The sequence below is a fragment of the Mytilus californianus genome, unplaced genomic scaffold, assembly GCF_021869535.1.
Source record: "Mytilus californianus isolate M0D057914Y unplaced genomic scaffold, xbMytCali1.0.p SCAF_7, whole genome shotgun sequence".
NCBI lineage: Eukaryota > Metazoa > Mollusca > Bivalvia > Mytilida > Mytilidae > Mytilus > Mytilus californianus.
This window is the reverse complement of record NW_026262723.1, coordinates 72,560,023-72,575,082: the sequence shown is the minus strand read 5'-3', so window position 1 is coordinate 72,575,082 and position 15,060 is coordinate 72,560,023. Positions and strand designations below refer to the sequence as shown.

Here is a 15,060-nt window from a genome sequence, read left to right as displayed (position 1 = left end):
GCATGTTAAAATTAACGTATTTGATCACAGCAAAGTCGTACACACATGTATACAGTTTTTGGTAAACTTAATATGAACATTAACCTTACCTAAAACGCATATTTGACTTTCAAAATAACTGTGCAAAACATCTGCGCAAAACATATATTTGGTAAGGTTGTGCATGTCAAAATGTGATCAGAATATAAAAATAAATAAAGCCGGTTTGATACTTTTATCCTTATAATTAAACAAGCAAGTATCAAATTCACCTAATATTCTAATTAAACAAGCAAGTATATTAGACAAAATTAATATTTCTACACTTATGTCATATACGCACACATATATGAATCAGCTTTCTAACGTCGATTTTTTTAGGGTTAACAGGAATAATAATCGGAGGGATTCTAGGATTTGTATTTGTTCTGGTAATCATTGTAGTATTTATCTGCTGTCGCAGGTGAGTATCTTTAACTTGCTATATTCATGTTTTGCATGAAGTATTTTCAAAGATTTATAAAAGAAGTTGGTAAAATTCTCATTTGAACAACTATATCAGAAGGTTCGTATTAGAAAATCCTCTACTCAATGAAATGCACAAGATGGTAACGTGTCGACATTGAGAAGTATCATTCTTTGGATTAAAGCTCCCATCGTTTTAACTATTTCTCCCAAAAAACATAGAACTAGAAATCAACTGCATGTGGTATATATATAGCAGTACAACTAAGTCACATTATAAGTCTGATATCATATTACAGAATTCTTGATATCTCACATTCGTAATTAGTTATCAAAGGTACCAGGATTATAATTTAATACACCAGACGCGCGTTTCCTCTACATAAGACTCATCAGTGACGCTCAGATCAAAATAGTTATAAAGCAAAACAAGCACAAAGTTGAAGAGCATTGAGGACCCAAAATTCCAAACAGTTGTGCCAAATACGGCTAAGGTAATCTATTCCTGGGATAAGAAAATCCTTAGTTTTTCGAATTATTCAAAGTTTTGTAACAGGAAATTTATAAAATGGCCATATAATGTTATTCGTTATCTTTATATTGTAGTTATAATTGATGCAATACAACCCTTTTTCCATAGAGAAGAAAAAATTCAGATTTTTCATACGTATAAGTCAAATCCTTAGAATACGTACATTCGATGACTAGAACTCGTAATTCCATTTTTAATATACAAACCAATGAAAACATGATATCCAAACGAAATAAAATCGATGGAGAGGGTAGGCGAGTCTAACTATGCAATGTTCACCTTGCATGTGAATTCAGACTAAAATCTAATATCACGAGATAGATATAGGTGACAATCAGAAGATGAAAGTAGTGGAGATGAAGAAGAACACTGTTACGGGAGTTATAGGTTGCACTTTGTAAATACAGTGTTTCACAAACCACGCCTCTTTTGGGGAGATATATAATATTCATAAGATATTTTGTTTTGTTTACGTACTGGTTCCCAGATATGATCCTTATGCTTCATCTCAAAGAGACATAACTTGGGAATGTTATCGGTATAAATAAACATAAATGGCGGCCGCCTTGAATTCTGCGGATGACCCAAAGTGAAGGGAGGGGTAGTACAGAATTTTAGTATAAGTTTAAACTCTAAGAAGTTCGGGGCATATAAATGTTGAAAATATGCCGCACAGCCGTATATTTTGGCCTTTGAAAAAAATAGTAGTGCATATGAGCTTTCCATTCTAGGATATAATTTTTTTCGAAACTTCATAGTAAAAGTGGTACAGTTTTAACCGTAAAAGGAGTTCCTATGGGAATTGCAATGTCTATACTTACAGAAATGCAACCTTTAAGAATAAGATTTTGCGACATTTAAACAGTGGGAATCATATGAACTTCAAACGAAATCCAGATATGTTTACATTTCTTCCTGTTGTAGTCGTTCGTTTTTTTCAATCAATAAATGTAAAATAACACATAGTAAATACTTGTAGAAAAAAGAACAAGAAAGAAAACAAGAGGGCTGGAGATGAAATGAGAGAGAATACATCAACATATGACAAACCTTGGAATATGAACAACCAATCAGCTACAGCAAATTATCATAGAGAAAATGACATGCACGATACGGGAGAACAAGAGCGTGTCGCATTAACTATACCGACGACACCGGAAGCTGCAACTCAGTTGGATGGTGGTCAGTATTTTGTTTTAGATCCCGGTGCAACAGGATTTAATAGATCAAATAAGAATTACCCAGAAGTAGACAATTATAATGCTATAATGAATAGTATATGCGACAATGAGGCTCAATATGCAACGTCTTCTGACGGCATTTATGACGTCACGAATGAAAGACGACACAGGGAAAAGGATAACATTAACATTTACAGTCATACTGTTGATGATGTTTACGACACTTCAGTCAATGACAGGAGAGGAAAAGAACGTGACAATGCATATGATGATTGTGTTTTACAAAATGATGGTTAGCATTATCATACATCTCAGCATTACCGATTAACTTACAGGTGGAAATAAACTCATCCAAGAAACAAGGCTTTAATAATTGTGTACGGGAGGCGTGCGTTTCCTCTACAAATACAACAAATTCATCAATCCTTTCTTGTATAAAAGAATCCTTCTTACTAATAGTTTCGATAAAATATCAAAGTAATTTAATCAAATATAGTTGGTCAAGTCTATTTGAAAAATAGGGATATATTATTGACATGAATGCAAATGTGTGGTGTTTATGTGTTTATTATAACCAATTATGGATAAACATATGCAATAATCGTCACAGTAACAAAATTTTGCTAAAAATTAGACACCTGAAACTAACTACTAATATTCGATTTTCAATTACGTAGATCACCCATATAGCAAGCTTTAAATCTTCCAAAATCATGATGTATAGTAAATGAGAAAACTACCTCATTATTCTGTCCAAAAAAATGTATGTTTTAAGGTAACAGGTACGTAACGTGGCGATATAACGGATTTTTTGGAAATTATTCTTTAATTTCACGTTCAGCTATTTGGATGATGTCCTCTCACTAAAAATTTCCAAGTGTGTGGACGCTTTTACCACCAATAAACTTTAAATAAAGGATACAACAGACACTGGTAAGTGTGCCTCATATGAACTGTGTATGAATATCGGAAACAAAAAATATATAATAAGTAACCTTTATATTTTTAAGACAGATCAAATTAAATATTTTGCAGAAAGAAGTACAAATGTAAAGGAGGCACATACATTTCACGAAGATATTAAATAAATTGACTTTAGATTGTCTTTCTCAAAAACTTTTCCTTTGAGTTTTCTTTAAAAATAATATGTAATTGCCAATTTTATTTCAGATTTTTGATATAAAATTGATAGGGGTCACGGAATTCGTCTTTTATTTATAAGTCATTCAAATGTAGAGGAAATCTATGTTTTAAGGGCATACGATACAGTAGAGATCCCTCGTTGATTTTTTCTTGAAATTTTGGTAGAAGGTCAATTTCGATGTGTACTTTTGAAATATGCAAAGAAAAATATACCTTCATGACTTACTTTTTGAGATAATTTGGTTCGAAATTTGCATATTTGAAGGAAAAACCCTGAAATTTCAAAAATCAGGACTTTTAAGGAAAGTACCAATACTTTTGAACGAACAGTCATAATTTAACCGGGTTTTTTGTAAAATGTTCCCTTGATCCATGGCATCAGCATGCTGTAACAAGTTAACGGTTGAAATAAATAATTATATCCTAAATTCTTTTAATACAAGTGAAATAAAGAAGATGAAAATATTTTTGCGTCTACACAGAAGTGCAGAAAAAATTCTATCGTTGATTTTTTCTTAAAATTTTGGCGGAGCGTTCTTGAAACAGAACTTGATTGATTGCAAAAGAAAAAACTGGGGGTCCATGTGCTTGTTTTTTCAATAAAAGCAATAAACCTTAATTTTTATTGGCAAACGGGACGTTTGCCAATAAGGCGCCAAACTACGTTGGAATAAGTTTTATTCGCAACAACGTCGTGAAATCTTTCCCGCCGTTCACTACTACGTTGTCAATTTCAGTGGTAGAGCCAAGGTGTTTTTTTTAAACCAATGATATTAATCATGAAAATTAATAAAGCTGGCTCCTCGTAAATAGCATCATATTTGCCAAACCTTTATGAATTGTTACGAAACTTGGATAGAAAAAGTATTCTAGTAAATTACTTTTAGAAAAGACATGTTCGGAAACAAAACAGATATATATAATAAAAAAATTAATTTGCATCTCTGCATGTACGACATTAGTCATACAATTCATGTAGACAACACAGCTTGAACATAGTTTTAATTGTTCAAAAGGCCCCGACATGACAAAATGTGCAACAATTATAAAGTAAGGGGGATGATATAAAAATAAGGACATTTGGTATGATTGCAAAAGAGACAACTATCAACCATAGTTCAAATGACGAAGATAAACGCTATTAAAGGTAACCCTACGGCCTTCAACACAAAAAAAAAAAAGAAAAAAAAAAGCCACACCGTATAGTCAGCTTTAAAAAGCCCCGACATGAAAATGTGAAATAATTCAAACAAGAAAACTAACGACCTACTCTATAGGCATTACATGAACACAAAATCATACCCACATTAAATCGGGTCAGCTTAGTCCATTACAGTGTAGTACTAGTATAACATTTCATACAGCAGTCGATATAAGAGCATGAAATTTAATGATTCTGTATCAATAGATAAGTTACCTAAGCTTGTCTTCAGGGTATTTTTTTTTTATTACGGTACATATAATCATTGAATTACTTGTCTGTATTTTACCTTCAATCTAGGAGTGAGTGCAACCACATTGTTTGTCCGGTCCAACAAATATTTTGTTTCTTATCTGAGAAACTTCTTTACAAAAAGACTTCGTATTGTTCAGTAACTTAACATCAATGAGTTGCAACTCTGGTCTGTCAAATACCTAATTCCTGTGTGCCGATTTTTCTCTCTCAATATGTACATAGAGGATATGCTTAGCACATCAACGGGTGCGTTTTTGTTTTTGGGCTATAATACGGGGCTTATAACTGTGTCATTTTAACTGACAGTTTTTCTTCATACACATATATATTCCACGGGTTAAATTCTAAAAATGTCGTTAAACTCTTTATTGTACCTTTTCAAAGTCAGGAACAGTAAGATGCGTTGTCATTATTTATTACGTTTTTTTGTTAGCCAAATGGTGAAGTTACGATATAAATTACTTATTGTTTTGGGTTTTTTTTTTGTGTAGTTGGGTTTCTCTCTCATCGACGTCTTATGTTTTTCATATCTCTTATTCATTTCCTATATGAAATAACAGACATACAAAGTTAAGAATGTGGATTTGATTTTTTTCCAATTCGAAGTTAATATTGTTGACTTCCTCATTAATGAATAAATATAACAATTCTCGTGATTTGGCCGATTTTCATTGCAGGTACTTTTTTCAATTTCGCGCAATCGGGATTATGACGTCAGTGGATTTTCCGCAAATGTGACTACATCTAAAGCGACGTCGCGAAATGTAATCGGTCTTATTAGAAACATCGCGAAATTACAACGTTCTGATTAACAACGTCGCGAAAACAACATGAACAGTTTTGAAAACGTTATTATCTGCCCCTGCTACTGTATCGTATGCCCTTAACTGCACAATGCAGTGAAGACGTCACGCTTACTTTTTCATTTCGGCGCTTTGTTCATGATGTGTAGAAGTTTCAAATATTTATACTCGAACAACGAATTCGTTGACGCCATAAATTCTTTATTTATAAAACGGAAATTTCAGTAGCAATAACATATAATTCTAAAAAGAGTTCGTAGGACAGGCATTTGATAAATTAGAAATTTAAAAGTCAAATTGCTGAACTTTTTTGCGATATTTACATCGATGTATATTATTCATTAGTACACATATTTTCCGGATATTTAATTTGCTATATCTCTGAAAGTATTTCAGTTACATGTATCAGTTTTTCGATATTCATATGTTCATCGTGTTTTAGTCATGAGCAATTTTCATAAAAATCCGCGAGATAGCCCATTTACGTACCTGTTACCTTATGTCAATTTTTATTAATAAATGAATAGGATGAAGTAATCTTGCCACCTTAGTGCTGAAGTGGCGTGTTTTGTGTTACTTTGATGTCATAAGCATTTGCTAGTTTGTGATAGTCGGATAGGCCGAATTTGTGAGGTCGATTTTGTAATAGGCTGAGTTTGTTATGGGCCGACTTTGGTATTGGCCGAGTTTACAGACTCGGCATATAACACACTCAGACTATAACAAACTCGGACTACTAGAAGAATATAAGAATGATAAACGATGTTATCTAATATAATTGTAATGAATTATCAGTACTTAATTTTGAATTAATTATGAGTTAGAAAAATGTCAAAATTAATATCACCAAAAACAATATAGCTATCATAATTTACAATTATTTGATCAAGGTTTTTTGAAGATTTATCTGAAAAGTCCGTCATTTGTAGATGGAGGTTTGTAAATACCGATTATTAACAATTTTTTCTCATCAATAAATACTTCATGTGAAATGTTTTCGATTTGTAAGTCACTTTGAGTAATAAGATGCCTCCACCACTTGAATTTCTATCCCGTCGGTATAGTTTGTAGCCTTCACAACGGTGAAACGATTGTGATATAAACATATTCTTTTCGTCGTCACCAGTTAATAGTTGGTATTAATTAGTTCTCTTCGGTCTTTAATTTCATCCGTTTTCAAACCTCGTATGGTTTTTTTAATCCAGTATCTTATACATATGAGAGGAACCGATGTGAACTTGTAATATTCCACTATTCCTGCATTCCCTTTGCTTGCACGTGCCTAGAGTTTGCTATAAGACGAGTTATCCAGCAACGGCAGTGGCGACACCTGTTAATTCTTGTATTTTATCTGTTTTCGTTTTTGACCTCTGTTTTTAATTTTTTAACGTCTGTATTTTAATTTTATGTCTGTTTTCGTATTAAACATCTGTTTTTAATTTTTTATGTCTGTTTTTTTTATATTTTAAGTCTGTTTTTATTTTTCAACTTTAACGTCTGTTTTTTTTTTTTTTTAATTTATGTCTGTTTTCGTACTTGTATTTGACCTCTGTTTTTTATTTTATGTCTGTTTTCGTTTTTTTATGTCTGTTTTCGTTTTTTATGTCTGTTTTTTAATTTAACGTTTTTTTTTTTTTTTATTTTATGTCTGTTTTCGTTTTTGATGTTTTTTTTTAAATTATTTTAACGTCTATTCTTTTAATTTTATGTCTGTTATCGTTCTTTAAGTCTGTTTTCGTTTTTGGCCACTGTTTTTAATTTTATATCTGTTTTTTTATTTTAACGTCTGTTTTTTTTTTTACTTTTATGTCTTTTTTTGTTTTTGACCCCTGTTTTTAATTTTTTAACGTCTGTTTGTACATTTTTTTTATGACTGTTTTTTTTTCGAGTTTGTTTTTGATTTCAACGTCTGTTTTTAAAATTTTGTTAAATTTTGCCCGAATGGCTGTCCATACGAGGATGTTTTGTAGATTCATGAAATTCAAATCTATGGGTTAAACTGTGGACTTTTCTTTCCTTCTTCAGTAGAATTGAGTGCTGATTGCTGTAGGCAATCGGAGAGTGACAGAAAATACATTTCAATGTTTTTAAAATCATTTTAAACATTCCTCTTTTTAAACCAAAAACTGATAGCGACCACAAAATAATTTTCATGCCATCAAAGATTAAAGATATAACCGACTTATTTTTATATTATTTCTCCATTGAAATTATCATGTTTGTCGTACAGACTAGCGTTATACGTCAACTGATATGTCAATAACAGAGAATGTGGATTAAACGTAAATGAGATAACCGAATGACACAAACAGCCAAAAGTCAAAAAACACTATCTAGTTACAGACAGGTATATAAACAACATGTTAAGTTCTAAATTGCCGGAGTCTATAAAAAAGGTTGTGATTTAATTTAAAAGAAACGATCAGAGTCAGCTACTGACTAGCATATAATATTAGTTCCTTCGTCTAACTCAAGCTATGAGTCTCTGATTTTCATTTTCATAAATTCAATCCAGTGTAAAATATTACATGTTCATGTTCCTGTTATAACAGTTTGATATTCCAATTGTTCATATGTCAGTGTTTTTTTCCTTAAACCCACAAGTGTTAAAGGAAAGAAAACATGAGAATAACGATAGAGGAAAATACAATATCCAAGTAGTCCTTTTTTTACATATGGACACGAGAATTATTGATTACATTTTTATTTACTCTTTACTATTTCTTTTACCAATCAGACCGAAGAAAATTCTCAAATTTGGTCCTAAAAGTAGAAATAGTAAAAAAATTAACTATACTGTGTGGTATTTTTTACTTTGACTATAATTGATAACTATAACATACAAATAGGTCACAGTAAGTCGGTTTAATATATTAATATATCCTCCAGAACTAGAAATTAAAGAAACAACAGACACGGCCTCCTCCGCCTCATTTTTAGACTTATACCTTGAATTTGACATAAGCGGTCATCTCAGTACAAGAATCTATGACAAACGAGACGATTTTAATTTTGAAATTATCAATTTCCCCCACCTTAGTAGCAATATACCAACTTCACCTGCATATGGGATATACATTTCCCAACTCATTTGGTATTCAAGAGCTTGCAGCTGCTACTCAGACTTTATAAAACGTCACCAGTGTCTGAGCAGAAGGTTGATGAATCAGGGTTATGTCAAAGAACGTCTCGTCCTTTTTCTAAAAAAAGTTCATCGGAAGATACCAAGACCCTGTTGAAAAATATTCCGTATCAACTTCACAAACAATACATCATGGTCTTGAAGTATAGATTCTAGGTAGTGACGTTGCTTATCATCTTAACTACGTGTTATAGTGTTCTTTTATTTGTCTTTGTAAAGTATTATTTAACATGTACTGTTTAGTCAATTTTTGGTAATATCCTTTTGGCGTTGCGCGGTACTTATGCATCCCGCCACTGTGTTGTTGTGCTGTGGTCATTTTTTGTATTCTTATCTTTCATTTTTGCTTATGTGCTTTGTCTATATGCCATTTTGTTTTTCTTTGTTGACATATTTGTTTGTCTTTATAGTGATTAAGATTATAATATAATGTTGACTGCTGTACCCCTATTTTTGACATTTTAACCTTTTATGTCTGTTTGTTTTGTTCACACATTGTTGTCAATATAATGGAATTTTATGCGACTGTCATACAAGTGAGAGGTTTAGCTAGCTATAAAACCAGGTTTAATCCACCATTTTTTACATAAGGAAATGCCTGTACCAAGTCAGGAATATGACAGTTGTTTTCAATTCGTTTGATGTGTTTGAGCTTTTGATTTTGCCATTTGATAAGGGACTTTCCAATTTGAGTTTTCCTTGGGATTCGGTATTTTTTGTTATTTTACCTTTTAGTACCCAATCCCTATTCAGAAAATCTTAAAATCAAGGTTTGAATTTGTTGTGCTTCATTTCTCATTGTTCAGTTTGGAAAGCATTTAACGGTTTGAAGTGTATGCCATTAATTATTTGTTATATTCCAATAAAGAAGTATTAACAAAAGTACAGAACTACAAGATATATTCAAAAAGGAGAAGTCCATAAAAACTGACAAAATCAAACGCTAGACTTTATCAACCAATGGAACGAATAAGAAACGTTTAGCAACTTCTATATCGCTAATAGTGTCAGTACATGTACATCCAGCTCTTTAGTAATCATTATAAACTCTTCAAACACAATGTACGAATCAAAATTAAAAACATAACTGGGTTAACCTTTACCGGATACTAATAACGAAAATGTATACTTCAGTAAAAAATACAAATCAAATATATATATAAAGGTATATGATTACTTGTATCAAAAGAACAAACTTATTGTCGTTTTTTCGAGTGCCTCTATTGGAACTGGATTGCTTACACAATAGGAGCACCTGAGTTCACCCCTGGTTTTTGGTGGGGTTTGTGTTGCTCAATCTTTAGTTTTCTGTGTGGTGTTTTGTAGATTGTTGTTTGTCTATTTATCATTTTACTTTTTGGCGTTGTCCGCTCACATTTGACCTTTTATTACTGCCCCACTGGTGTCTTCTCCCTCTTTTCACAAAAAAAGGTAGAGTATGTATTTTACAATGCTTTGATATATACTGTTATTTTCTTCCAATAATTTAGAAATAAAATACTTACTTTGGTTACACAAAGCTGTATTACATGGCATTTGGTGGTCTGTTGTTGATTGTGAACAACACTGAGCACATGCAGTGCCTGCATAAGGACTTGACAATCGCTTGTCTACACTGGCGGTGTTTGCATTTACATTATCTTTGTTCAATGTATCCAGTAATTGACAAACCTTTGTAAATAATTATCATATTATTATGTATAAAACATTGTTTATTGATATATTTAATGTATAGATACTTACAGACTTACGCATGCAAATTTTACTGGGTTTGCCTGTTGCTAAAAAAGAATTTATGCGAGATGAAATATCGTGTAAACTAAAATTTATTTCTCGATTTATTTGCCTTTCTAATGGGCATTATGAGGTTTAAAAGTGTTGAAACTAAATATAGCTCTCTACAATAAAATGCAGATGTATACGTATCTGGTTCAACTGTTTTCGCAATCTATGCCTACAAAATTCATATTGATCGTCGAGCAAACCAGAATTTTCGTGAGTTTGACGTTCCATCTTTAAATAGATATAACAATTTTAGCGTTTTCCATTCGCTCAAATGTCTTGCAAATGCAAAAGTTAAAGATTGACCGTAACCGTACCGGAAATTATAACAAACAACGAGTGATGGGATACTTACATTAGAAAAAAGGAGGAGATACCAAGGGGACAATCAGACCTTTGAAATACTTAAATATACATCATATACCTGAACAGAACGACATCCAGCATTAAATACTGTGTCCAACGTCCGCAGTACACTCACTTCTAGGTAACAGCTCTAAAATATTATAGAGGGTTCCAATTTTATCATTACAAATCGTATATGGATAACTAGATTTATTTTTTAAAAATATTACCTAAAAAAAATATGAGTGTAATATGACTCTTGGAAAGAAGTAAAACATAAAATTAAAGTTAGAAACTGAATTTGAACTTTAACGTTTTTTAAACACTGTATAAGATGCAAAATGTAGTTCTACCATTGTTGAGCTGAATTAAGGACGTAAAACGTATAATCTAACGAAAGCCCTGTATGGTCGTTACCTCCGCTATCTAAAGCAGAAAATATATCGGGTGTAGAGTGCATATTTATAAGATAAAGATACTAAATTATTTACCTCTACACCATCTGAACAACTTGATGGTGTTCTCCAGTAGCAATCGGTTAACCTTCTGTCATCTTTACATGTTAAACATCGCAATCCTTTAAAAAAACAACTGATTATTTAACTATTTTTAAATCTTTGAAAGTCTTTGTTTAAATTATTCAAAACTTTAATCGAACAGCAGAGGACAATTTCTTGATGGACCAAAACAATTTAAGACATGTACATTAGTTATTTTTCGGGATATTTGGTACCATTACAGAACCGTCATTACAGATGAATATTGAATCAGTACGATGCACACATTGTATAAACACTTGTATTATATTTTAGAAGACTGTATGTTTGACCTCTAGATGTTTATTTTAGAAGACTGTATGTTTGACCTCTAGATGTTTATTTTAGAAGACTGTATGTTTGACCTCTAGATGTTTATTTTAGAAGACTGTATGTTTGACCTCTAGATGTTTATTTTAGAAGACTGTATGTTTGTCCTCTAGATGTTTAATTTAGAAGATTGTATGTTTGAACTTTTAATTAGATGTTTAAATTTTTCCGTCGTTGGTTTGCTGTCTCTTTGCATAAACTCCACATTTCAATTTATTCAAATCTGGAGGTCGGCGTACAGTCTACAACAAAAAGCAACATCCAACGTTGATTTGAAAAAAATCTGTAGCCTTCGATCAATCTCTAAATGAACCAAAACTCTTAAAACATTAGGTATTACTCGGAATGTTTGATACCCTATTTTTTATGTTGATTCTTCCTATTGCCTCCAGACTTGATTAAACTAAAAAAAACATAAAAATTTTTAGGTGCAGTATAAAATTTGAAAGAAGTAAACTATAGAATAAATTTGAAACAGAATTGTATTATCACCTTTTAACGCTCAGTCTGGTCTAGGTTTGGAATACCGTATTACTAATAACATTGAGAATGGAAATGGGGAATGTGTCAAAGAGACAACAACCCAACCAAAGAGCATAAATCAGCCCAAGGCCACTAATGGGTCTTCAACACAGCGAGAAAATCCCGCACCCGGAGGCGGGCTTCAGATTGTTTGTTGACTTACCGGTCGTTGTAGACAATATGCTGGTAAAACTGATGACTGCAACGAAAACAATAAATATAACGAGTTAATGTCAAACATTTACCAACAATAAAATATGAAATAGACAATTAACAAAACTACACTACAATGTATGAACGGACTAAAACTGACGTTAGTACTATCCAGTTATGTACTTATTATCTTGTACACAATTTATATCGAATGGTTAATAATATTAATGTTTCCATTTAACTGGGAGAAAAACTTCTGTGGCTAAGTTGTTAAATTGGGTATGAATAAATTTTCTATTTATTTATACAGTTTCCTATTAGGTATTTTTCTTGGAGAAAATTGTGACGGCTTGGGGTTAACCATCGACCTTATTGCGAAATGACTATAAAAGTTGAATCGAACGGACCTTGCAATTGCCGTTGAACTCAACTGTCATTGTCATATAGTACGGGGAAATGGCTTTTGTTGTTATTTTTCAAAACGAAGCTTGCTGGAAGATTTTCAGCAGTAGTGTTTGAAACTTCAATTCTGATTAGACAACGTTGAGGATTTGTTGGTATCAACTCAAACTATTTACGTGTATACTATCTAATGGATACATCATAGATAACGTTAACGCACCGCCGGTACATTTAAGTTTTACCCACGAAATCTATAGTTGACGCTTGGGATTTTAAATATGCATTAAATTCACCTTCTACGTACGAGTACGAAAAGGCACCACATGAGATGTTTTTGTTTTATCAAAATTAAGCATTTAAGCACATAGTTCAGTACACAATGATGTTGTGATTTAATATAAATACAATGAACCGTAAACAATGTATCAAAATGTCTTTTATTCTGTAACTAACAATCAAGTACCTACCTGATATAACATTCACTATCCACATTTGGATCTAAAATGTTTAAAAAAGATTATCCATTATGGTATTTCAGTTGTTGAAATTTGGCATTTCGGTATTTCAGAAAGTGCTAAATTTGTTATTTTCTGAAAAAATACCCGGAGTAAGAAAACAATCATTAGCACACGGCTGAAACCTAAGTACACAACTAGAGAAAGAATTGAGCTTTTATACATATTCACCCCTCAGGTTGACTGTGGTATAAGAATATAATTACCGGAACTTCTCCCATCTAGCGGTAAAATCCATGCTAAAGAGTAGCGTCCGTTTGGCATTGCGGGATGTATAAATACGCAGCCACGTCCGGTCAAAATGAGGACGTTAAACAAACGCTTCGTGTAGTGAGAGTGCCACGGTCTGTGGACGCCCAAAAACCCTTGTGGCCACTCGGGTTCGTAAAAACTGGCACAGGCTAAAGTTTTTTAATATCATATATATTTCCATGAAGACTCATCACGATTATTGCAAATGCGAAGGAACATAATACATACCAATAGAATGATTGTTAGGATTTCCTCTTTAGATAAAAATATTAAACCTTATGGAAAACAAAATTTGTAAAGGCCTCGCAAGGATACAAAAACTGCTGAATATAGCCTGTTTATGGGAATGCTAGTAGTTTGTTTCTACAAAAATGGCTTTAATTTCCTAAATTCATAGCCCTCGTGAATTGTTTTCTTAACCTTAATAATAATAAAATCCATACGTCTGATTCATTGCCACATGCATCTCGCTTGGACTTCCGTGGTTTGGTTGTTTACTTACCTTAAATACACACATATTCAAAACGCGAATATATAAGAACCTCGTGTGCAAGATAAGAAATGTCAATAAGTTCAACAACAATTAAATGAGCATTCTACTACGTGCCTATCAGCTTTCAATGTCGTATAAGAAATTCTTCTTTTGATTCTCATCCCTACAATAGTTTAAATATACAGAGGAAATAAGGCCCGTCTGTCTGTTAGGCCTTTCTACTTAATGCAATAATAAAAACTGCATTGGATTAATATGATTTAATTATTTTTTTAATATTTCGACTAAAGTGTTACTAGTATAAGATAGAAGAGAATATGTCAATAGATTTGAAATGGTAGATATTGATATATTTGTTTAATATTTAAATTTGGGCAAACAAAATAGTGACGTTGAGAATGAAGTCTTACCCATTTAGTCAAATAACAACATTTAATTTTAATTTGCTGTTATGGTCTTATATGTGTTTGGATGGGTGCGATTTTGTAGGGGTGGCGTGGAAATTCAATTACCAATTGATCATTGATAACTGTTTTAAGATAGCTCAATGTCCAAATTACATTTTATATACACATTAAATTTAGTACATTTGTTATTTTCCGCTCTTTTAGTCTAAATTTAATTTCTTTCGTCAGGTAAAGAAGAAAAAAATTAAAACCGAGTGGAACATTAAGTTGTAGATCTATACAAAGTCTCATTTAAGACCATGTCAAATGGCGTACTGCAAATGTTCGAAATATTCAAATTTATACAGGGAGTTGTTAATGAGAAGAATCTATAGGTTATCAGAACAGTAAGTTAAAATATTATTCCTATTTGATAGAAAAGATACCCTGTGCAACTGATAAACTGTTGAAAATCTTGTCTTTTGCATGTGGATGGCATTCAACATCAAGATCTGAATAAATCTCACCTAAGTAAAAAAGAAGAAAATATCTGGGATCATTTACATTTTGAATAATAATGTTATAACTGTCATATATTTCTATGAATCAGGGAAATGAAACATTTATAAACTTCCTTTAATCG

The 15,060-nt window shown here is 32.1% G+C and overlaps 1 protein-coding gene across 1 annotated transcript; it reads right to left on the bottom strand.

Moving 5' to 3' along the window:
• Positions 1 to 8,173: 8,173 nt before the first annotated feature.
• On the bottom strand, positions 8,174 to 13,263 carry LOC127709519 (uncharacterized). Its single transcript, XM_052215124.1, has 6 exons — positions 13,239 to 13,263; positions 12,380 to 12,415; positions 11,320 to 11,405; positions 10,908 to 10,979; positions 10,207 to 10,372; positions 8,174 to 8,322 (listed from the first exon to the last, which is right to left on the bottom strand). Exons 1-6 carry the CDS (start codon positions 13,261 to 13,263, stop codon positions 8,267 to 8,269), a joined length of 441 nt encoding a protein of 146 aa, XP_052071084.1. The 3' UTR covers positions 8,174 to 8,266.
• Between the last annotated feature and the right edge of the window lie 1,797 nt (positions 13,264 to 15,060).